This window comes from Suricata suricatta, chromosome 3, assembly GCF_006229205.1.
Source record: "Suricata suricatta isolate VVHF042 chromosome 3, meerkat_22Aug2017_6uvM2_HiC, whole genome shotgun sequence".
In the NCBI taxonomy this organism is placed as follows: Eukaryota; Metazoa; Chordata; class Mammalia; order Carnivora; family Herpestidae; genus Suricata; species Suricata suricatta.
The window spans coordinates 155,874,292-155,901,054 of NC_043702.1; the positions used below are offsets into that span (position 1 = coordinate 155,874,292).

At 34.0% G+C, this 26,763-nt stretch overlaps 1 protein-coding gene across 1 annotated transcript; it reads right to left on the reverse strand.

The window, feature by feature from the left end:
* Positions 1 to 2,828: 2,828 nt before the first annotated feature.
* On the reverse strand, positions 2,829 to 26,091 carry RGS18 (regulator of G protein signaling 18). Its single transcript, XM_029935639.1, has 5 exons — positions 25,690 to 26,091; positions 25,145 to 25,246; positions 23,820 to 23,881; positions 5,714 to 5,880; positions 2,829 to 4,243 (listed from the first exon to the last, which is right to left on the reverse strand). Exons 1-5 carry the CDS (start codon positions 25,806 to 25,808, stop codon positions 3,986 to 3,988), a joined length of 708 nt encoding a protein of 235 aa, XP_029791499.1. The 5' UTR covers positions 25,809 to 26,091; the 3' UTR covers positions 2,829 to 3,985.
* Positions 26,092 to 26,763: the final 672 nt, after the last annotated feature.

Consider the following 26,763-nt stretch of genomic DNA (forward strand, 5'->3'; position numbering starts at 1 on the left):
ATGATATAAGAAATGGACTGGAAACAGACTATATGAAATGCAGTTGTTCTTACTAAATTCATTAAATATTTCCCTTGGTTATTACTTCTAAAAGTTTCATTTCCACTTTACAAAATTCAATCTGAAGCCAAAATTCCACAAAAATATGTGTATTTTCTATAAAATGGTCATATCCTTTAAAAGCACAGTTCATACTGGCTCTTTTACATATGCAATTTTTTTTTTTACTCTACAAAGGACTTTTGTACAATAAAGTAAAAACAAATAAAATTAACAGAGCCCCTCAATCTTAAATAAAATGTATTTATAAATGTGTGTATGCTTTTAGTTCCGTTTTCATAATATGAAAGATGCACTAAATTTGTAGAAGTTAGTGGGGCTACTGTGTTTCTCTTAAACAAATGAAGAAATTAGCTACTTAACTTCTGGCTTCAAAAGACAAATGATATCTGCATCATCAGTCGTGGATGGATTTACTATCTGGGATAAATATGAAAGAACATCTTGTGTACAGCACGGCTTTTAGCTGAATATTGTATTATGCAAATTTTATCAGAGAACATGCCCTGAAGAAAGTTTCTTTCTCTCTCCCTTTCACTCTGCTTACTTTACTTCTGAATGTCCAGCAGTTAACACAAAGTGTTCGGTAAGTATTTGTTCATTCATTCCACATGCAAAGGAGCTAAAGGAGCTAAAGGAGTTTGGCTATGTTATATTATCTTTCATTTTCATTATTGAAAAGATTCCAGTTAATGTTTATGAATGAACCTGTGGTTAAATTGGCAAGGATCTTTGTTTTTGTGTTCTCTTTTGTAGACAGAGAGCACTTAAAAAGTAAAGAAATGGAGTAGGAGGCCAGTCAATGTAACACAGTGAAAATAAAATTAATGTATTAAAAAGTTACTTTTTTTCCAGCTTTTTCTTTAGAAGAATATTTAAGCTAATAATTTCCAATATTTTTTATTTAGCTTAAATGATATTATTATACTTTTGAATTTACTTTAAATTTAATTTAAAAGTATAATATAATCATTTACTTAAATGATTATATTATACTTTTGAATTTAGGGCAAATTTATAAAAGTTTCGGTAAGAGCAAGAACCATTCCCCCCATATTTTATTCAAGAATACCTCATTATTCTCAAAGGACTGATATGTTATTTTAACATAAACATTAAGAAAATTTATATCATCACTAAAATGTGATACATAAATATTAAAAGTAATTTCCATGTTTTTGTTCATGCACTAAGTCAATCAATCTATATTTGGCACTTTACAAACATTTTGAAATTTAATCATCTTAAGATCACTGTAAATGTTTATTTCAATATTACAAATGAGAAATTGGAGTTCAAAATATTTAGGTAACTTCCCAAACATATGACACTTGATAAGTAGCAGAGCCAGGATTCAAATAAAATATACCACATTCAGATAAAAGTATGTCTTTACTCTTTACTGAACTGTGAATTTTCCTCATAATGCTTCCTTTTGCTTCCATTTGATGTCATAGTCACATGTAAGGTTTCTGTTATGTACAAAATATGACAACATAGGTATTGACTTTCGTCTATGGACTTCAAGATACTCCGAACTATTTTATTCAATCCATTTAAAGGCATTCTGTTTTATACATATGGCCAGTCAAAAAAATGCAAGCTACATTTCTTGTGGTTTCTTTCCCTTCATATATTTCTAAGTTTTCTATAATTACTATTAGACCAATATCCCATATTAATTTTGAGTCTGAAGTTTTCCTTCATTAGCTATACATATTTGCATCTTTTCCTTCCTTGGGCATTAATCAAGAGGTGCTTTGGAGAATAGCAGGTGATGTACTTAGAATCAGCAAATGTAAGGACCATAAAGAGGATTAGAATTAGAAACGCTGAGTCCTTTTATTAAAAAAAAAAAGGGGGTAAGATGGATGTGTTTAGAAGTTTAATGAATTCCTGAGGCTTATCTATTTGTTTTGGGAGCCCAGGCTTTGACGTTGTCAAGTTCTTAGGCTTTTCTTATATATTTCTACAATTCATTCAACCAGTGCACAGCACTTTCTACACAATTTTACTTCACTTCTTTCACTTTTCCAATTGTTTATTTTATTTTCTGTTTGTGGCCACATTATCCTTGGTATGTTTTTGAAGGGTCCCATCGAATAAACAAGATATTGGACACATCTGTATATTATATTATTCTATGTATTATATTATATATATTATAATATATTATATGTATTTATAATCCTAGAACAATGCTGTTAAAATCTATAATTTCTAGTGAGATCAGAAAGCTTGTAAGGATTCCTGAGTGGCTCAGTCGATTAAGTAACTGACTCTTGATTTCTGCTCAGGTCATGGTCTCATGGTTTGTGGGATTGACTCCCGTGTCCAGCTCTGCGCTGACAGTGTGGAGCCTGTTTAGGATTCTCCTTCTCTCCCTTTCTCTCTGTCCCTCCCTCCACCCAAAGCACTGCCCCACACATGTGCTGTTTCTCTCTCAAAATAAACATTAGAAAAAGACACCTTGTATCAAATCTTAACTGCATGAGGCAATCACACAAAAAAAGAAAATACAAATCAGCCAAAGAAAATAAAAAATCACTTTCTTAGTTGATTTTTGAAATGCATGATACCCTGTTTTCATACCTATAACAGTACAAAGAATTCAATTAGCATTTAGATAAGTGACAAAATATTTTAATTCTTTCTATTCCACTATCATTCTAAAATAAGAAAATATGTCTATGTGTAAATGATGACAGGATAATCAGTAATCAGCAAGAACACTTAGTGGTTAAATAAACATTAACTGTACAAAAGAAGAAATTTAAAATATTTATTACTATAGGTGGTACACAGTTTTTATATTTTACATTTCAACTAAAATAACATTTACCAAAGCCATATGTATGACATCTTTAATTATAGGCATTTACATGCAACACACATCGAAAATTAAATATTTCCCTAAAGTAGAGACATGTATTCTTACTGGTATAATCTTATTTTTAAAAATATAGAATTAAATGATTCAATGAGACTTGAAATAAGAACATGATCAATGGGGAACACTTTCTTTATGTGAGCCAATGTAGCAGATGCATGAGTCTCCAAGGCCTTTGACTCCTTACTTCTTTATGTCCTCTCATTTCTGACTTTCATCCCCATCCTAAAAAGTCTAAGCATAAAACCTAACTACTGCTTGGGGTAAACTTCCTCTGGGCATCATCCAAACCACTGACTGCCACTATTTTAGTAGCAGTTTATATTAGCAGGTGAGAAGATTCTAATTCTAACTGTGACCATCAGAAATGTGCTCCACTTACTGGGCAAGCCCATGTTCACTAGGAATGAGACCAAATGTGGATCCTAACCTCAGTTATCAATATGGGTTATTTTGAACTTGGAAGTTCTATAGATGTAAATGTGTCTTCCCAAAGTTCCTGTTTCTGGTTTATAACTAGAAGTGATACATCGCTTATTCTTGAACCAGTGTTAGTAACACAAGAACAAATGATTGTCCTCTCCAATTGTAAGAACCAGATCACTTCTACACTCTCTATGCCTGAGAGAGAAAGAAAGAGACTTCATCAGTTTGGAAAATATGTTCTGTATATAACTTGTTAACAAGAAAAAAAAATCCCAGGCAGAGATCGGGTCTAAACATTGACAGTTTTGTAAAAGCTTACCTTTAACTCAACTTTACAGTCTCATAAAATATTGTCATTTCTTCTTTACTGTTTTTTAATTAAGTAGTAAGTTTTACTGATTATGAATGGAATGAAGTCAAATGGAGGGTTTTACAGAATATATTGGCATATATAGTATGTGTTAGAATGTAAGCTTTTATTTACATTAAAAAATCCTTTGACATGGTGTATTTTATTTTAAAAGATGTACCAGTTTGTAAAACGTAAATATTCTGTATCTTAAAAGCAGATTACAAGTTTTTAATCAAAATGAACAAAATTACTTTTCTTTATAACCAAATGGCAACATCTGACTTTACATCTTGGAACTCAGCACAGGTGAATGAGCGTGATCGTCTTCTAAGATTTGTTGGTCTCTGAGGTCTTCCTTCTAGCAATTCTAAATATATGTCAGATTTCAGGAAACGTGTGTAACTGTCTTGTTCCATAAGCTGATACACTCTGCTTTGTGCAGCATCGAAACTGTGTAGGGTGGGTTGGGTGATGCTCTTAGTAATAACTTCTTTGGTGTGAAAATCAAGGTTAACCTGGATGATAATAATAACAAAAAAAGTATGATTATGGTCAATCTACTTTTGAAAAACAAGCAGTGCAGGACCGATCCAATGTACACATATCCAATGTGGGCGGTAGTGTACTTGAATGCTTGGGTGATTTTCAATGTTATGGGTCTAGGGATCTACTGATTTACTCTGGGCTGGCATTTCATCAAGGTCTCCTCTTCCTATGCTCCTGGTCCTTCTCACTTCTGCTAATTTAGAATAATGAAACATAGTAAATATCATAAAGACCATTAGGTTAATTCATTTTCAAAGTGGAAACGAAGCTTCATAGAAATCAAATTAGTTTGAGTGAGGGCAGAGTGTTTGGGGCATATCTGGGATTTCAATGTGGGGCTACTTTATTTTTTAATCATCATGCTCTTTTCATTTTATTATTATTATATTTTCTTACAAGCAAATATGTGCTGAAAATGGATATCTTTTAAAGACGTAAAATGTTGTAATGTTTTTTTATCAAATCACTACTGCTATATCTGATACTGGTAGAAGTAGTTTTCAAGGAGGGGTCCTTTCTTTTTTCCTCAGAGTTAACACCATAAAACTAGCTGCTTTTTAAAAATTCATGTATAAAGTTGGCCATGGGGAAAACAGAATAATGCATTGAGACGCAGAACCAAGTGAAACATGCTGAAACAAGAAAAACATTCATCATTCCATGTGAAATGATATCCACATAGACAATGCTACCTCATGGACAATAGTAATTTATAGTAAAACGAAACTCTTAATAGAGATAGACTACCAGTTCTACCCCTTCAGTGCAGAAACACTATTTTTTGAACACATAAAAATATAGAAACTCTATTTAAATTATTTTTGGGGATGGTCAGGTAGCATTAGCTAGTTTTATAGCCTTTTTGCTATGGTTTTAGGAGTTGTATCACACAGTTATCTTACACTGAGCTTACAGTCAAAGAAAATCACTTGAACCATTGCCAAACCATTGCCAAACAATTGCTCAACTATTTATTATGAAATTTTCTTTTAGTCTATCTTAAAATGGAGAAAAATTATTTTGGGTCAATCAAAACTTTGCATTGGTAGGTGAGCTCACTCTAAAATGGTACCTTATACAAACTTCTTAATTTCTCTTGCCTTCCTCATTTACAGAAATCATTAGTTTTGATGAGACATTGCTTATGTTTAGGTTATTAATAAGGATAAGTGAATGAATCTAAATGTTGCAAGTAATTGCATTGACTCAGTCTAGAATAAAAATAACCCTGAGGAATGACTTCAATTATAATTTTATTTCCATGGCAAAGTCTTACAATGAATTTTGTTTGTATGCTGGAATTTACATTAGTACTCATTTTTGCTTCAGTGAGATCTTGACTTTTCTGGTAGAATGCATGAGGATATAATTTGATGAAGGAAGATACTCTCAAAAATTTTTCAAACAGTTTAAAATTTTTACAATTATCTTTACTATACCTCTTGTGGAGCATCATTCTGTATAAATTTCTCATATATTGCTTTTGCTTTAAGAATAATTTGTTGAGGGTCTTCGCTTTTTTTGAAATCTTCACAGGCTATCCAAAATTCAATGTTTTCCTCACTGAATTCAGTTTTAAGAAATCTGGTAAAAGTCTCCAGTCCAGCTACCAAGAAAAGAAGTGATATATTTTAACTATAAAATATTAATAAAATGCTGAGGAATTATATCACATAATATTATTTTTCCTCCAAATATTTATTTAAATTCCAGTTAGTTAACATTCAGTGTAATATTGGTTTCTGGTGTAGAATTTAGTTATTCATCACTTACATATAACACTTAGTGCTCATCACAACAATGGTCCTCCTTAATATCCATCATCTATGAAACCCATCCCTTATCCACCTCCTTTCCAGTAATGTACTACTGGATATTAAAGTGTAACTGCAAATATTAACAGAATAGCTACCTCTTCTCTCTAGTCCAGTGAATTAGAGTGAAGTAACACACATTTTGCATAATATAATAAGGGACATCATGTAATTAAGCTGTAACCCTCACAATATGAAAGGTAAGCATCATTCCTGTTGAAATGACTCTGGTATCACACTTAGACCTGAGTAAGTGGACAAACCCCTATTCTGGACCTTGCTTTGGGTCTCTTTCAGGTCCCTCAGTGCCTCTTTCAGGGATGTGGGGGTTAGTCTACAGAGCCAAGAAATCATTCCACTTGGAGCCCATCCCCCCCCACCTCTAGACTATGCTTTTGTACTCAGGACCTGGAATTCCTATCTAAAAGTTCTGATACCAGGCTTTGCATGGTCTTCTTCCCTAAATTGATCCACTAGAGACACACTGACTCAATGGTATGCATATCCTTAGGACAAGACTTGGATCTGCAGGCTGCACTGTCCAACCAAATATGCAAAAAGAACTTTCACAGTGTGGAAGCAAACCATGAGTGGTGAGAAAAGAAAGGCAGGGCATGTTGATAGAAAAGAACTGTAAAGAGTCTTAGAATTTTAAATTCAAACCTTAGGTTACACAGTATATTTGTTAAAATAGAAGAATGAAATATATTTATTTTAACAGGTCATTAACTCAATTTATAGTTCTTAAGCATTTAGACATTTAGAAGGGGATCTATATTTTTACTTTTTTTCCTGAGCTCCATCAATGTTAGACATTGGTATCAAGTCTTTTGGAAGCCAGTGATCAAATTCATGTTCAGCTAGTTACTATATGGTCCTGAGTGAAATACTTTTCATTCTGTGCCTCATTTTCTCAATATTTAAAATTAAATAATTATAATACCTACCTGAAAGGGCTGTTTAGAAAATTAAAAGCACTGATTTCAGGGGAAGATGGAATGGAAGAACCCTACACTGATTTTGTCCCATATATAGCACCCATATCAGTGTAAATAACCAAGAGAATGACCTCAGGACTGGCAGAACAGACCCTCCACAGCTAAATGTAGAAAATGTAGGGAAGAGGAAACATTGAAGTGGGTAGGAAGGAAATAGTTAAGAGCCAAATAGACCCATACAATTGTCTATAGAAGGAAGGGATGCTTCAGGCCCTGAGAGAGAAGAGAAATGGACCCTCATGTCATGCATCTTGGGCTAAGCCACAATAGTATAACACACATAACACACATAGGAGAAACCCCCAATGCTCCAGGTTCTGCTGAACAGGGAACCCTGCACTGCGGGGCTCCACATGACTTGTTCCTAAGGCCACTTTTAAGAGCAGATTCAGCGGGCTTTCCTAACACATGGAAACAGATACAGAGAGTTAGACAAAATGAGGACACAGGGAGCTATGTCCCAAATGGAAGAGCAGGACAAAATAGAAAAATAGCCTTGGGGAACTCAGCAACACCATAATAACATTTTTATTATATGGATCCCCGAAGAAGAAAAGACAGAAAAGGGTGAAGAAATTTTATTTGAAGAAATAATAGCTGAAAAATTCTCAAACTGGGGAAGAAAACAGAAATCCAGATCCAGGAGGGACAGAGACCCCCCCCCCCCAATCAACCCAAAAAGGGCCACAGAAAGACACATTGATATTAAAATGGTAGAAATTAGAGATAAGAAAAGAAGTTTAGAAGCATCAAGAAAAAAGAAAACAGTTACACAAAAGGGAAACCCCAAAAATCTATCAGTTGATTTTCCAGCAGAAACTTTAGAGGTCAGAATCGAGTGGCATGATATATTCAAAGTGCTAAAAGACAAAAACCCACAACCAAGAATACTCTATGCAGCAAGGCTATCACTCAGAACAGAAGAAGAGATAATGATATTTCCAGAAAACAAAATTTAAAGGAATTCATGATCACTAAACCATCCCTAAAAGAAATGTTAAAAGGAACTCTTTGAATGAAAAGTAAAGACCATAAGTAGAAGTAAGAAAAGTAGAAAGCACAAAAACAGTAAAATTAAGTACATCTATAAAAAAATAGGTCAAGGGATTCACAAAATAAAAGGATGCAAAGTATGACACAAAATACTCAAAACATGGAGGGATAAGGGAGGAGGGCAGGAGTAAAGAATGGTTTCACATGTAAACAACACGCAACTTAAAATAGACTGTTACAGGCATAAGATGAAAACCTAATGGTAACCACAAATCAAAACCCAGGGATAGATATGAAAAAACTAAAGAGAAAAGAATCCAAGTCTATCACTAAAGTAAGTGAGCAAACCATGAGAGAAGAAATAGAGGAGAGAATTAAAAGTGTTAAAACGTGCGAACGGGATTTAAATGTGCTTAAACCAGTTACAGGCACACAGTACGTATACTGTATGGGTTTTAGTGAGGGTGGTAGTGGTGGTAGTGATGATGATAATGGTCTTCGTGACTATTATTTATTTAAGGTTCAGTCAGGTTAAGTTTACACAGCTAGGATGTGGCAGATGTAGAATTCATTTCTAAGACAAACTGACTTTAAAACTAGTGCTCATTCAACCTTCTATGATATTCTACTTTTTAAAAACTTTTTAAAGATTGTTTATTAATTTATTTTGAGAGACAGTAGTCTGCACCATCAGCAGAGAGCCTGATATGAGGCTTGAATCCACAAACCATGAGATCATGACCTGAGCTGTAATCAAGCGTCAGATGCTTAACCAACTGAGCCATCCAGATGTCCCTGATAGTCTACTTTTTTCTGGCTTATATACATTTTTAAAAATTAAACTTCTTTATTTTGAGAAAATTATAAATCCACATGTTATTGTAGGAGAATAGAGATCCCATGTATGCTTTATCAAGTTTCCACCAATGTAACATCTTTCAAAACTATACAGTTGTTGTTGACAATGCGAGGGTTAGGGGAGCTAACACCCCCACTTCATGCAATCAAAACTCTACTTGTAACTTTTCACTCCTCAAAAACTTACTGCTAATAGTTTACTGTTGACCAGAAGCCTTACAGATAATATAACCCATTATTAACACACATTTGTATGTATGTGTATTATATACTGTATTCTTACAATAAAGTAAGCTAGAGAAAAGAAACTACTATTAAGAAAATCATAAGGAAGAGAAAATGCATTTATAGTATTGCACTGTGTTGACTGAAAAAAATCCAAGAATAAGTACACCCATGCATTTCAAACACATGCTGTTCAAGGGTTAAGTGTAATACAATATCACAAGGATCATAAAAATATGCCACCATTTGTTTAACTATTTGCCCATTGAAAAACATAAAGAAGCAGTTTTTTTTAATTTATCAGAATTACTTTTCACATGGATTATTATAACAACCTTCTAATTAGTGACTGTGGCTCCAGGATTCCCTTATTTCTTCCCACAATCTCTTAGTTTATTATCCACATTCTGGTCAGTATTATCTCTCTAGTAAAGACCTCATCATGTTTCTTCACCGTTAAAAATGGTCCAGTAGTGCCCTTCATCCTTTTCCATTCTCTTTTTCACATTTTAAGATCCAAAGACAGAAAATTGGGCTACAATTACTTGCTCGCTTTTGTTTCTCATGTTACTTTTTAAGATTCATGGGATGAAGACCCTTGTCTAATTTGTTACCAACTGTCCAACATAAAGAAACCATTCAATAATTAATTGCTGAAATGACCTACAAGTAATTAAATGCATGAGAAAAATTTCATTAAAAACAGAAAAGTTTTAGGAAATGTTTATGTTTTTCATAAAATGTCACTTTTATAATAATTAGGAGAGGAATTGTTAGAGCCAGTATGCATAATAAAGCAATAAATGAAGAAACAAAACACAAAAAAATCTTATCATATTATAAATATGGATACATAGGATACTAAATTAATAATATATTCATTTAAAAGTCAAAACTTACCTTAGCCTTATGTTATTAAGTATTTAATTAACTTTCTAGTTTCAACCTTGTCAAGCAAAATTGTTATTATAATTTTACTTCTTCGAGGAAACAGAAAGGGGGAGAAATGGGAACTGGTGAGTCTTATTTTTGAATCTCTTATTAGTAAGTTGAAGGTTGGTCTCATGAGTTTTGCCAATGTGCACCTTCTACTGAGAATCGGGTTCTTGGTATGCTAACAAGATGAATATTCACAACCTTCAAGGTTAGAGTTTGTGGAAAACACCATCCTATGTAATTTCAGAGAAGCTGACATACTTTGCTGGAGGTACTGTGCTCCCTTTTGGGTATCACTGCGAGTGATTCAAGCATATTCCTAATTCTATATTGTATTCCTAACTTTGATCAACTACCTTATTGAATAAGTTTTTCATCCCAAATTCTCCAGTGAGCAACGTATTAACTTATTTAAAACATATTTATTGAGTGCTAATTATATCCCAGAAACTGTTCTAAGTACTGAAGAATCCAGCGAAACAAGGCAACGTTCTTGATTTAATCTAGAGAGTCCTATGTTAATTAGAAAGACATATTTACTATTCAACTATAATTTTCAGTTTACAAGAGGGCCATGACAGAGTAGCAGGAACCAAATTTTCCCTCTGACCATACATACCCATAAAACTGGACCCAATATCACGGCAGTAGGTTTCAAGCATGATACAACTGGCAATAGGGACTGGAAACAGTGTGAGAAGAGAAACATAAGAAGTGAGCCCTAAATTTGGACTGGCTTTTGACCTGCAGGTGCATAGAGGAATGATACTCAGAGAGCCTAAGGAAAATTGAGGAAAAAAGTCTTGTTAAGTTGAAGAGTCAGAGAAAAGAGACTGGGAATCATGATGTGTTGATTAGAGGAACATGCAGGAGGGCCTGGGTCTGTGCGCAGGTCTGGGTCTCAGAGCTTTGACGTGGGAGCAAATTCTGTGAAGCCCAGAAGAGTAGAGCTGCTGTGGGCTAAGAAGATAAAGAGATGAGGTTTTCTAGGTCTGGAAGACTTTGGAGTTGTGGCTCAAAAAAGTACATGTTTTGGGGTGTAAACCTTACACCCAAGTGCAAGGGCCTTATCCTACTACTGAGACAAATCAGAAAGAGATTGATTTTAAAGAATCAAACTGGCCAGAAAAAAATAAAGAGGATTTATGGGTAACATAACTGAATGCCAGAAAAATAATCCAACACTCTTTAAAGGAAGACAACATAGTCTAGACTCCTCTATCTGCTTCCATGTCCACATACAATAAAATTTGTTAAGCACGCAGAGACATGTCTAATGTGACCCATTATCAATAACAAAAGCAGTGAATAGAAAATGACCATGAAGGTGAGGGGGGCGCTTGGGTGGCTCAGGTGGTTAAGCCTTCAACTCTTTGTTTAAGCTCAGGTCATGATCCCAGTTTGTGTGTTTGACAGTGCAGACCCTGTCTTTCCTTCTCTCTGAATATTCCCCCTCTCTCTCAAAATAAATTAAATTAAATAAAAAGAAACTGACCAAGAAGTAACCAAAAATTGGAAATAGTATCCAAAGACAGTAAAAAAAAACTATTATTAGTTTGTTGAAGAACATAACAGTTAAGGCATAATGAGTAACCAAATGAAAATTCTGGAACTGAACTGATAAAATATCTGGGGTAAAAAAAAATATTGAATAGGCATGACAACAAATTAAAGAATGAAGAGTGAGTAAATTAGAACAGAGTTGAATAGAAATTATTTAATCTAAGGAAAAGAAAAGGAGGAAAAGAGTAGTGACCACAAAAAAAAAATATGGGGCAACCAGGAAAGAAGATGTTAGCTATAGATCCCATCTATATTAATGATGACTTTACATTTAAATGGGCTAAACATTCTCATTAAGAGTTTGAGAGTGCCAGATTTCATTAAAAATTAAAACTTGACTATGTATTGAGACACATATGAGACACATTTAAAAAATAAAATATCAGGAAGGTAAAATAAAGAGATGAAAATGATACACAAGGTGTTTAGCATAAGAAATCTGTATAAAAACTATTTGATGTGTCTCTCTCTCTCTCTCTCTCAGCAGAGAGGAAGGAAAAGAGAAAACAAACAAAAACAAAAACCTCCCACAATTTGATGTGGCCTGACAAAGTGATTTCAAAATGGAATATTTCCATTTTGTAATTGTAAAGTGGCCAACTATTACTAGTAAATAACAATCATTCATATATATGAACTTAATTGTAGAGCTTTAGTATATGAAGAGCTTTAATATATGAAGCAAACTGGTAGAAATGAAAGAAGTAAAAAAATTATAATTATGCTGTAGAGTTTAATTGTATTCACTTATAAATGTATAGAACATGTAGACAGAATATTGATAAAGTAATGTAAAACTTCACATTATTGACTAAATAGACATAATTGATAATTATCAAATACTTATAAGGTTCAAGAGCACATAAAAAGATTATCCAAGACAGATCACATGCTAGATAGGATATAAAATAAATCTAAACAAACTTCAAAAGATTGATATCTTACAGACTATGTTCTTTGCCCACAAGGGTTTTAGTAACAAATTAATACTAATAACATAGTTATGATTGTCTCTATGCACTTAAAAATAAGTTATACACATAAATTCATAGGTCAAATATGGAATCACATGAGAAATTAAAATATATTTACAGTTGTATTATAATGACATAGACACATCAAAATTTGTCGGGTAGAATTTAAACAGTAGGAAAATTCATTACATGTAAGGCTATACTAATAAAAAAGGGTATAAAAATCAAGATTTAAGTTTCTACCTTAAAAGCTTGACAATAAGAACAATTTAAAACCCCAGTGAGTAGAAGGGAAAAATAATAAAAACAGAGCAGAAATCTATATGAAAGAAAACAAATCATAGAGAAAATTAACAAAAGCCAAAGGTTGGTTCTTTGAAAATGTTAGTAAAATAGTAGCAGGAAGCAAATCAGGGATATTACCACATATCTGACAGATACTAAAAAGATAGTAAGTATTATGAACAACTTCACACCAATAAATGTAACTTAAATAAAATGGGAAAATTGTTTAAGAAAAAACCTACCCAAAAAGACAATGAGGAAGTGAAAATTCTGACTGCCCTAATCCAATTAATAAACAGATTTTACAATAAAAATATTCTCTCCTCCTCTAAAATATTTTGGGCCCAGATTTGGTGAATTTTTATCAAACGTTTAAGAAAAAGTGTTCTGGTGGCACCTGGGTGGCTCAGTTGGTTGAGCATCGGACTCTGTTTCGGCTCAGGTCATGATCCCAAGGTCATGGGATGGAGCCCTGAGTCAGGCTCTGATCTAAGAGCTGAGAGTGGGACCTGCTTAAGATTCTCTCTCCCTCCCTCCCTCTCTCTCTCTTTCTCTCTGCCCCTCCCCCCTGCTCACATGTGTGTACAATCTCTCTATCTTTCTAAAAAAGAGAGAAAGGATTCTAAAACAGTGGTGGGATGAATACCTTCCCCCTCATTTTAAGAAGCTAGGATAGCTCTCACCAAAACCTGCCTCCCCAGAAATAAAACAAATATTAAGAAAGAAAGCAAAAAGAAAATTACAGACCTAGATCCCTTACAGATGCAAAGATTCCGAAAAAATATTGAAGACTTAAGTTTAGCAATATAAAAGAAGCAAGCATTCTAGCATTATGGTGAAAAAATATTGTGAAATACACTGATAGCTTTTTTCCCACTCAGTTCATTTTCACCTATATTTATTTCTTATACTCACTTCTGTCTAGAACTATTCCTTATGGTCAGTGATGGTTTCTAATATAAAAAGTTCTGAGGCACCTACGTGGCTCAGTCCGTTAAGTGTCCAACTTCAACTCAGGTCACAATATCATGATTTGTGGGTTTGAGCCCTGCATTGGGCTCTCTGCTGGCAGCTCAGACCCTGAAGCCAGCTTCAGATTTTGTGTCTCTCTCTCTCTCTCCCTCCACTTCTGGCATTCTTTGTGTGTCTCTCTCAAAAATAAATAAATATTAAAAAAACGTTTTTTAATTAGGGGTGCCTGGTGGCTCAGTTGGTTGAGCGTCTGGCTTCAGCTCAGGTCATGATCTCCAGGTGTGTGGGTTTGAGCCCTGCGTTGGGCTCTGTGCTGACAGCTCAGAGCCTGGAGCCCATTTTCAGATTCTGTGTCTCCCTCTCTCTCTGACCCTCCCCTACTCACGCTGTCTCTCTCTCTCAAAAATAAATAAAGCATTAATAACAAATTGTTAAAAAAATTAAAATTTTTAATTGAAAAAAGTTCCATAATGAGTGAAGCAATAACAATGAATCTGTATAGGTAGAATGAAGGCAGTTAAGAGATTTTGCATTTGTGACGTGTTTAGAGGTTCTGAGGGCTAAGTGCTTACATGCACTACCACATTTAACCTTTACAACAGTTGCGTGGAATATGTGTTATATTCATTTTCATAGATGAGGAAACTGAGTTTCAGATAAGTTCAATTTCCCCAATCTCTCATTTTCAAACAAACAAAACAAAACAAATTGCAGAAGTGTATCTTTCTTAGGAAGGGAACAGTTCCTACGGTAGGCAGAGTAACAGTCCTCCAAAGATGTCCTTGCCCTAATCCCCAAAATTTGTGAATATATCACCTTACACAGAAAAGGTGAGTGTGGATAGGGACCATGAGATGGGGAGAGTATCCTGGATTAGGAAGGTAGATAATCAAATCCAATCTCAGCACATAAAGCCATAAAAGCAGAAGAAGGCAGAAGAGTGGGTCAGAGAGAGACAACACAAGAAGGACTGTTACTGACTTTGAAGATGAAAGAAAATGGTCATAAGCCAAAGAATGTGGTGGCTTCTACAAGATGGGGATGGCCATCATTTTAAAGCCAGCAAGAACTTGTCCTCTTTGTCATGAAGCATCATTTTTTTAAATCTTGTAAGCAATTAAAAAAGATATTGGAGATACAGGAACAGAAAATGACATGACAACCTACAAGCACTTCCAAAATACTGAGTATGGGATCACTCCATGACAGCCATGACAAAAGAATCATGTCTCTACCCACTGCTCCTCTCGCTGCATTTTTACTGAGATTAAGAGGGAGATTCTACCATTTTTCTTTCTTGGTATATTAACCCTGAGCACCAGATGTTAGTGGTTAAGTGTTCGTAGAAAAACTAGGAAGACGAGCAAAGATCAGGCTTACAAGATTTGAGAAGCTATCAGTTAAGACTAACAAGTAACTCAGAACTTGTCTACAGTCACTAGATGCTGGTAAGAAAATTCCTGGTTAAACAGAACTTGCTTAAAAAGGTCTTAGTGCTAAGCAGTCCCCGAATGAGTCAACAAATTCTTATCACCCAGAATAGCAAGAATGACTAATATAGGTAAAAATATTTAACCACTTTTCTAATTTCTTTAGCTCACTTTGTGTTTCATTTTCAAGATTTATTTCTCATATTGAGTGGTGTGCTTTTCTCAGAAGGCGGAAGGGAAATATAAATGGCTAATGATTCTTTGAGGGATTTTGATACACAGAACCTTTCCCCAAATACCTAAAATGTATATGTTTCAGAGTAATAATAAAATGCCTCCTATCTAGCAATGAGATAATAATCTGTTCCAGGTTAAACACTTTGGAGAGAGGAAATAAATTATAAACTCTATGGGGTTTGTGAATAAAGTTACATTGACCCCAGTGAAGGCAATTTCAATTTATTCTATCTACATGACATGTATAAACATGACTGATCAATTCTTAAATACCACATTATCCTTAAAGTGAGCTAATAAATATTATAATTTTGGGAGAATATGACCATTCATTTTCTTATTAATAGATCTCAATTATAATAAAGTGTTTTGCACTAACATCTGAAAGGGATCATCCATATGCCAGGCAACTGAAATTGTTTCATATTAAAAATAACTTTCTTCATCTTTTTTATTTATGAAACACCTAGTATGAGCCAGGGAACCGTATGTATATATATGTATATATATACTGAGAATGCAATAATATTAATTATAATAGAAGTGTTGAGTGTTTGCTAACACCTTGGCACATTGCTATATGCCTATTATTGGTGCAGCTTCATTTAACATGTCAACCCTGTGGAGTAAGTCCTTTTATATCTGTTTTTATAAATGAAGAAGTTGAGGTTCAAAGAATTAAGTTGCCCTACATATATGGCTGGTAAAATACACAGCAGAAGTCTAAACTCTAGTGTATTTTGTTCAAAGTTACAAATGGCCATAAAACAACATAACCCCTACTGTTGAGTAATATGAAGGTTAATGGACAAGACAGGCATTTATATGCCAAGGACTATAGAAGGACATTTGTGGGGTGATTTATTTTATTTGGAGCAGTCCAGGAAAGTCACCTTGTATGGAATTCAAATCGAAGCCTTCAGAAAATAGCATAAAGGTTTCTTAAAATATAGTCCTTCAGTAATTCACAAAATAAGAGTGACTATGTACCAGCTATTGTGCTCTGGAATGTCCTGCAAAAGCCTGTTGTTACCACGATTAGTCTTGAGTTTGATACAGACATTCAGAGTAAAGTCATAACACCATTAGGAAAAGTGCTATGTGCTAAAAGTGCTAAGTGGGAAAATCAAAGTGAATGGATTTTGTTGGCATAATATGAATATAATAAATAAGAAATATTGATTGAAGAAATGAGTTAATAATGAGTTAGAAGCAGCTGGGTGGCTCAGTCAGTTGGGACTCTGACTTCGTCTCAGGTCATGATCTCACAGTTTGTGGGTTTGAGCCCCGCATCCGGCTCTGTGCTGACAGCTCAGAGCCTGGAGCCTGCTTGGAATTCTGTGTTTCCCTCTATCTCTGATCCTCCCTGGCTCACATTCTGTTGCTCTCTCTCTCAAAAATAAATAAACATGAAAAACATTTTTTTAAATGAATGAGAAAGTAATTTTAAAAGTTTAAGTATATTACTTTTCAAAAAGTAATACCCTTAAGTAACTAGAATTGAAATAAAAACATTTTAAAAAACACAACAGTAAAAGGCAGTGTTGTGCAAGATTATCTCAGCACACGAGTTACTTCCTGTTTCTCTTACCCTGGGCAGCTGCATTGTCCGGTCACCATGGAACCGTTGCTCACATGGAAGGAGTAACTTACCCAACAGTCCTTTGATGGCAGCAGTGGTCAATGCAGCTGCCATAAGTGCTTGATGGAACCTATCGGGATTAGAATTCACACTGGAAGAAGCTGGCTCAATGTGTCATACAAATATGAAACACTTGTGATTGCATGTTTCTAAATTGAAACGCTGGCATCTGTTGGAGTATTTTTCTGAGGCCAAGAAACCAAATGAAACAAAAAGTCAAGAAACTCTGAAGTTGGAAACTCAAGTACGGTATTACTAGGTTGCATTGTTTCCCCTTGAGTATTGGGCTTCAGAGCCCTTGACCCTACACAGTTGTGGTTACTTTTGCAATAATGATTTACTTATGTAATCCATTCCTAGTTTTTTTTTTACTGGATTTTACTTATTTTTATCCTTAAGCAGGATAAATAAGAAATTCAATGTGGATTATGGGTCAGCTTGATTCAGAAATTAAACTTTGGAGAACACTGGAATCCCTTATCTTGCAGAAAATGAGTAGCTGAAAATTGGGATGGGCTAGTTGAAAAGCCACAAGGTAAAAAGTGTAAGGAGAAGTATTCATTTCCTTCCCCAAAAGTGAAATACTCATTTCCTTGCAGCCTTTATTCAGTCAGTAATCAGTATTTTCCACAGTATAATCAGTTTATATTTTTAAATCAAGGGAGTGCAATGAACTACATATTCTACTTCTCTACTGTATTATGAATTATTCTCAGAATTAAGTTTACTTGAACCACAATTCAAGGTGCAAAAAGTCAAGCAAATACTCATTAATGAAAAGTTAAAAAATATTGGATTTATTTGTAATGATTGGAAAAAATGATGCACAGGAAAATATACAGTTATGTAGCAGTTGAAAGATTTTCCTGTTGATAGAGACTCCCCACAGAAAATAACACCCTCTTTCACATCTTCAATTATTAAGTATGTGAGATGGTTAGAAAATCTCTATTTATAATCGATTCCTCTTCCGCATGCTAGGTGTGTGCCTATGAAACCCTGCAAAACTTCTGATGTAGTTTACCAGCAACTAAATAAGTTCAAACTCTGACCTGTTATCTTCTCACAAATCTTGTTCTTCCACCTCTTTTTCTCATCTCTAAAAGGCACTGTCATCTTCCTATTAACGTGGAATAAAAAAATCTAGGGATCTTTGGCTCATCCTTTTTCTTAATCTCATATCTCTTCACCATCTCACTTTACAATACACATACACATTCAATCAATCACCAAGTTCATCCATTTTCCTTCCAAAATGGCCCTTACCTTGAAGTTAGCTTTTATATTTGTAACAACCTTGTAGGAAGTCCATATTGCATGTACAGAATTCTACTTTTCTGTCCATCAGAGTTTTCTAACAAACTCTTCCAAATTTTGTCCCCAACTTGATTTTCCAATGTGTTTTTCACTTTTCTGCCTCAGTGAAAAATAGCTGGTTGCTTTTCCAAAATACAACAAAATCTCTAGCACTTTTCTTGCCTCTTTTCTCAGCTTAGGAATTATTTTTTTCTTCTGCCTGTTGAAATTTTGTACCCATGTATATAATCTCTTTTAAAAATTTTTGAAAGGCTACATGATACATTACAAGTTATATAGCATTTATACAACTAGCTAATTATTTTCAAACATATATTGTCCAACAGCATGATTTTACTTTCAAAGATGACTTACATGGAACATACCTTTATGTATACAAAACACACCTGTATGTGTGAGTATAATCCCTATATATAATTTTATTGGAATTAATTGATTTGCTAACCTCATATTGATTACATTTACTTTTACAAAGTCAATCAATGAGGAGACTGATAACTAAATATGAAATTGATTTTTATGAATTGGATATAATCTGACATTGGTTTTTGATTTATTCATACATTTTATTTCTATTAAACAGCATTTGGAAATTATTTATTTGGGGGGGGCACCTGGGTGGCTCAGTCTGTTGGGCATCCAACTTTGGCTCAGGTCATGATCTCACCGATCATGAGTTTGAGTTCCACACTGGACTCTGCACTGACAGCTCAGAGCCTGGAGCCTGCTTTGTATTCTGTGTCTTCCTCTCATTCTGCCCCTCCCTTGTTTGTGCTCTGTCTCTATCTCTGTCTCTCTCTCAAAAATAAAGTTTAAAAATTTTACAAAATTATTAATTTGTATATGAAGTTAAATTATAGAATTTTATGATTTATTTCACAACTTTAGACAAATTTGTTAATAAACAGGGATGGTGGAAAAAATGTACCCTAACATCTGTATAGAAATGAATGAGGAATATTTTATTTTAGAATAGATTTAAATTACAGAAAAGTTATAAAGATAGTGAAGTTTCCTTACACCCCACAACCAGTTCCTATTATTAACATCTCACATTGGTAAGGTACATATACGATAATTAACAAACAAATACTGAAACTTTTTATTAACTGAAGTCCATACTTTGTTTAGATTTACTTGGATTTTATCATCAGGGGTTTTTTTATTTTTAAAGGAGTTAAACTGTATTTTAAAAATAAAATTTGGGTAAAATAGTGGAATTATTAAAATACTCCATGGATTCTGTAGCTTCTATGGAAGATATAGTATAAATCATGCTTTTTCTGTTTTAGTCTCACCTGCCTATTGTCTGTCACCCTACCCTTCCTTTTCCAAATTATGTTTATCAACAAAGAATTACTTTCTTTTTAATTCTCTAAATTGGTTAATGCCCCATACCTATGATGACTTTCCACTTGGATGTTCTTGTCCAGCTAGTGAATTTTGATTAATCCTCTAAAATCTAGTGTAAGAACCATGTACTCTGTGGTTCCATTTCTAAAGATACTAATACTCAGTATAAAGTGCATTTACTATCAGCCATTTTTGTCAAACTAAATACTAAAATTTCCATTGTCTTTTGGTTTTGTATTTTGTTTGATTTATCACTACATTTCCCTTTTGACTAAATTTAATATAGTTTCTATTGCCTTTATATAGACATGACATATAGAATTTGAGAAACGTATTCACTTAACCAAAGGGGAATTCTATAAAATTTGATAGAGTATGGTCTTTCTTTAAGTGTGTGCATATGTGTATGTGTGTGTGTGTGTGTGTGTGTGTGTGTGTGTGTGTGTGCGTGTGCGCTAATGAGTATAAGATCTTTCTTTTTTTTCTTTTTTTTTTTGCCTGGAGTCAAGTCAGTAGAACTGAGCTGATTTTAACCATTACAACCAAAAGACCTCTTCAACTGATTATTTTAAGCTTTATTATGTAATATTACGATAAGCTTTGCAATTAAAAATAATTGGATTTGGGGGGATTGATTAAACAAGTACTGGTAATATAAATTTTTGTGAATGCCATATAATTCAATTAGCACTTTGATCATGAGCAATGATAATACTGTCCAAGTGGGTCAGCACTGACTTTTGCTATCATGTTGTACTCTCTTGATTCAAACTGCCACTATTTTATAACTCTTTAATATTTCCACCAGCAGAGAAAAGAGAGAGAGCAGCAGATTCAATTGTTTCCAATCAGTTTTGAGTACTTGTAAAGCAGAATGATTACAGAATTCCAGGGGAGAGTTTTCTGTAGGACTAATTACCCTTGCTAAATCTTTCTTCTCTCTGAATGGGTCATGAGAGTATGATAAAATTAATATGTACTAGTTTATTAAGTTCAATAAATAAAGATAGCATATATATTCCTTTTAATTGAAATTTACTCAGTTGGGAATGAACTGAAAAATAGAAAAAAGATTATTAAATTTATTGTTGATAACTCTTATTTTTTCATAATAGCAGTAATAATTCACATTTGTGGAGTGTCCGTTACTGGTTTCTTATTCATCATCTCATTTAATCCTGAGAAAAATCCATTCCTATTGGAGCTAAAGACACTGTTATCTCCATTTACAGTTGAAGAAGCTGAAAGAGACATTAGGAAGCTTAACTAAGATTATGCAACCATTATGTAGCTGAAGAGAACCAGAACTCCAGGGTCAAAGGAACTGTGCCCTAACTTTTTCTTAGCAATAGATTTGGATATATTATTTAAGAATTTAATATTTATGGACTGAGCCTCCACAGATGAAAAGACATCTGCTTCCTTGTAATAAACTGTCAAGGTCTGAAAAAAAAATTCCATTCCTATTTTCCCCTTTCTGTGACTTGTGAAGAGTGTAAAAGACAGGGATGTGCCCAAATGTTGGAAATTCTAACAGATTAGAAGAGAAACAAATTTTAGGAGCATGAGTGACGGAGGAAGCTTTTATACAGGCTGTTATAATTAGTCCTAAGAACTGATAAATACTTGAATCAAGACAGTGGCAGTGGAGTTAGTGAGAATGGGACAGACTTGACATACATTGGGCGAAAATTTGAATAACAGTTAATAAATGATTGGCTATCAAGGATGAAGAAAAGTGAGCAGTTGAGGAAAGCTTTTTAATTACTCTTCTTCAGTAAGGACTGATAGAGTATTAAGGTGAAATAAGGAGAAACGATTAACAGGTTACATTTTTTTTTAGCATCAACTTCTTTCTTATACCATTTTCATTGATTACATTCTTGCCTAAATGTAAGCCTTGGTTTTTCTACCTACATTTTTCTTTCTCTCAGTCCATATTACAATTCAGAGGTAGAATGTATTTTTATTAAAAGAGGGAAAGAATTCAGGGATGGTGTACAGAAGTAGAATTCTTTTTCTTTTATGTTTTTATTTATTTTTGAGAGATAGAGACAGCATGAGCAGGGGAGGCTCAGACAGAGAGGGAGGTACAGAATCTGAAGCAGGCTCCAGGCTCTGAGTTAGCTGTCAGCACAGGGTTGGACGTGGGGCTCGAACCCATGAACTGCAAGATCATGACCTGAGCCGAAGCCGGATGCTTAACCGACTGAGCCACCCAGGCACCCCCAGGAGTAGAATTCTTATGTCAGTAAATTCAGGGAAACATTAATAGGGCACCAAGGCCTTTCAGTGAGATGGACAACTAGGAAGGAGAAAAATATAGAAAATGAAGACAGACAAGAAAAGTTGGGTGTTTCATCAAACAGAGCACAACTTGAGGCTGAATTACAAGTAGTGTACTCTTAGCTGTCCTAGCAATAGGAACCCTTTCCAACAGAAACCTTAGAACGTGAACTCGACTAGCAATACTATAAACAGTAGAGTAACAGTAGCTAGAGCAGTTTGGCGAGCCTCATCTTGGAATGGTCTGGGTAAGAGCAAGGAACGGTTTGGTTTTACAAGACCAGTGCTCTAACCCCTGAGCTATAGGGCCTTGGAAAGGTTTGGTTTTAGACCAAGAATGAGGGAAGGAACCAGGGAAACTTTGAGATACAAATAAAGCCATTGGGCTTGAGAAAGTGTGTAATGATAGTGTTTCTGAAGCAACTCTGCTTGATTGTGGAAAATGATCAACCTTGTAGTTCATAGCCCCATGATTTACTCAGTTAAACTTGTCAGTTTTGCCTCCTGAAAGGAATCATGGACTCAATAAAGACAAAAAAATGCACACATCCTTGCTGCTTTGTGTAAATTGACTCTAAAGAGTAACAATTTAGGCAGCCTGTTTTCTGACTCATGCTTTATCATAGTCTGGAATAGTCAAACAAGGACTCAATATTTGTCCCCACCTTCCACCTTACCTACAAAACTCATCTTAAAGAGATTACCGATATTAAGAGTGAAATATTTGCAAAATTTGGAAAAATAAGTATTTTCATGAGAGTTTTCTGAATTTCCAATAAAAGAATTGCTTTAAATTGTAGATCACTTAACAATAAATATAACATGGATAATCGAGAATTAAAAAAAAATAAGGATTGGGGCACTTGAGTGATTCAGCTGGTTAAGTAACTGACTTTGGCTCAGGTCATGATCTTATAGTTCATCTGTTTGAGCCCTGTGTCAGGTTCTGTGCTGACAGCTTGGAGCCTGGAGCCTGCTTTGGATTCTGTGTCTCTGTCTTTCTCTGTCCCTCCCCGACTCTTGCTCTGTCTCTCTCTCTCAAAAATAAACATTAGAAAACATTTTTAAAATTTAAAACAAACAAACAAACAAACAAACAAGGATCTTAGGGCCCCTGGGTGGCTCAGTCAGTTAAGCATTTCAACCCTGATCTCAACTCAGATCATGATCTCATGGTTTGTGAGTTTGAGCCCTGCATCAAGCACTGTCAACTGTCAGGTGCAGAGCCTGCTTGGAATTTTCTCTTTCCCTCTCTTTCTGTCCCTCACCTGCTCGTGCTCTTGCTCTCTCTCTCTCTCTCTCTCTCTCTCTCTCTCTCACAGACACACAGACACACACATACAAATTAAATAATAAATAAACTTAAAAAATAAAAAATGATCTCAGAAAATCAATAAATTAAAAATTTGAAACTGTTAATCATGACACAAAGAGGTAATATTTCAACCACAGTATTTCTTAGTAAAATCAGACTATTGAAGAAATAGTTTTCCATTTTATTGACTACTCTTTTATTTAGTTATTGTTCTTGATCAGAAACTCAGATTGCTGTAAATTACCAATCAGATTACATTTTTATTACAGCCTGTTTTGTATAGTTACATGCATATTTTATGTAGTTTTCCATTAAGATGTAAATCATTTGGGAAGAATACCACTAACCTTTATGGGAAAGTAGTTTGTCAAATGATTCACCCCATACCACTGCTTCTTCAGGGGAGATTCTGTTCAAGAAACAAAATGTTGTAATGGAGTATGCGGAAAGTCTGTTTATGAATCTGCTCTAACATCTGCTATTATACTGCTGTTTTCAGTCATATTTCATGGGGCTTCTTTTTACTATTAGTCAATGAAAGTTGTTCTTACATCGGAAACTTCAATATTAGTCAAGTTTAACATACTTTAAAATAATGTTCATTATTTTCTCAAGAGTGTACGAATTATTTTATTTAAAATTGGGCTGCCTGGGCGGATCAGTTGGGTAAGGGTCCAACTTAAGCTCAGGTCTTGATCTCACAGTTCGTGGGTTTGAGTCCCATGTCGAGCTCTGTGCTGACAGTGGGCTCAGAGCCTGGAGCCTGCTTCCGGTTCTGTGTCTCCTGTCTCCCACTCTCCTGACCCTCCCCAGCTCATGCTGTCTCTCTCAAAAATAAATAATTAAAAAATTTTTAAAAACAAGAAATAAAATTAATCATGTGTTAGGTTAAGAACAAAGAAAAAGAAATCAGGTCAATTATCTTTTTTATTTTTTTGAGAAAACAACTTATTAATTTCTGCATATCCAGTTTAACTCAACAATTAGAGGAGCTTAAACGGATGGTATCTCTTAGCCAAACTTAACTGCAACTTCCTTAAAGCTCTTACCGCAATATGCAGCAACTTAAAAAAAACAACAACCAGATACAGGAAGTTTGGCTAATAAAGTTCTAAAGGGATAAGAAATATATTTAAAAAGCTGCAATACAACAAATATCTTAGAGTTATAATTTACAGAGTAGAATATATTTGTCTTGGATCTTTCATTGGTTATATTCCATTTTTGGAAGAATTTGTATGATACTAGTGGATAAGGCTGTTTCATTTTATGTTTGAATTAAAGAAATGACCAAAAGTGACAAAACTGCCCTTTCTGTGCTTCCTTGCTTTTATACCTAGAGAATAGCGCTCCTCTATGACAATATTACATTGTGAAAACTCTTAAATTAATGAGTATTTCATCAGTTTATAAGGAGTAAAATATATCATTTAAAATTGACATGTATATAATTTTAAAAGAGCACCTTTAAATTTTTATAAGCTTATTTAATTGGAGCTGTAAAGTGGTTTAATTTTATGGAATATTCTTAGTTTTTTTGAAATGAGATCTCTAACCTTCCTTATATTACGGTGTAATCTCCAATAAAATGTAAATCCTTAATTTCCTCTTTCTTAAATCTTTAATGATAGAATTAGCAAAATCTTCCTTGAAATAATTAAAAGTTATTCACCTTGTTTCTTTGGCCAAGTGCCCAGATCTGCTGGCAGGGGGTTCTTCATGAAACTCAGGTTTCTGCACAAGAAGACTTAGCCTATTTCTTTTTTCCTTAGCTCTGTAATGAAAAGGCATCAGGTTCAGGACTATTTGGATGACAAATAAAATTTTTCCTTCTGACTGTCAAACAAATTTGGAATTGGTAATCACTGGAACACCACTTTTCATCCACCATCCCCTTTTCACACACTCACAATAGTTTTCCTAACGAACTTCATTCAATTTGTGGAGGAATTAATATATTTGTTTTCCCACTCAATGACTATAAAGTATTTGAGACTATATTTCAATTGATTGTTACTACTTCTTTTGTGTGCTTAAAATTGTTGCATTGAAAAAATAAAAGCACTTTAGATTTGACAGTTGTTTACTCCTAACAAAGAGACTTTTTTCCCTCCAGTTTTAAGAGTACAAACAATATATTTTTAACCAGATCTTTTAAAAACAACTAACAAATATTCAACATCAATCGTGGTTTTAGAAGTATAAAACAGATTTTACCTGATTTTGGCTTCTTTGCTGGTTTCTTCTTTTCCTGAACCATGTATTAACTTGAAAAAAGCTTTTTCCTTTGATTCACACATATTTAATTGAGAAAAGAAAAACAATGATGTTTCCATCTTCTTTCTCTAAAATGAAGAGATGTTTAATTTATTACATCCTTCACTTGTTAATGCTATTTCATAGTTATACATGGTACAATAAAAAGTTATCTCAATTCTGTCAGCAGTGTTTAAAAAAAAAAGAAAAAAAAAAAGGAGTCCAGAGCTGTGTTTTTGCCTCTGCAAAAAAGTCGAACTGAGGAACTGAAGTACAATTTGGTCCTGAGTTGTTTAGGGAAATGATACTACAAATTTGCAAAATGACTCTTGGTCCCTAAGATAAAGACTAGTATTACCACAGTGGAACTTCTCTTCCTAGTTTGTGCAACCAGAATGATGCTTTAATAGACCCAAATGACACTGTCATTTCCCACAGGAACTTTTTAAAACGTTCTAAAGTGTGTATAGTGTGTATTAAAACATGTTGTCATGAAGTACTTCATCAAACATTAGGAGATATTTCCTTTGTTCTTAATTTTTTAACTTATTTTAATTACAAAGAGTTAAGTAAATTTCATTTAACTGACATGAGGCTGTGTAATGTAAATTGCTTTTGCTTAACATATGGTATCAAACAAAGTAAACTGTAGATGATGGAGTTTTATAGTTGAAAGAGAGTATTTAATCCAATAATTTTTAAGCACAGTTTCATGGAATGATGTTAGACATTTAAGAAATTTTTATCAGTTCATGGTAAAAATGGGGATGAAAAGATAATATGTAAATTTTTTCCTAAACTCCATATATATTAATATGAAGGATTTCCTTATTTTGAAGTTGCCCTTCTACCTTTTGATTGTTAAAATATTCTTTTTGGTGAAATATTTTAACTAGAGATGGCAGGTTGTGTGTTTGTTTGTTTTATGTCCTCATTAAAAAGAAATGACAACTCCAAGTTGGTTCAGCATACACTTTTTCTACTGTTTCAAGAAATCCAAATATCTAAGAAATACTGATATAGTCCATAACTTAC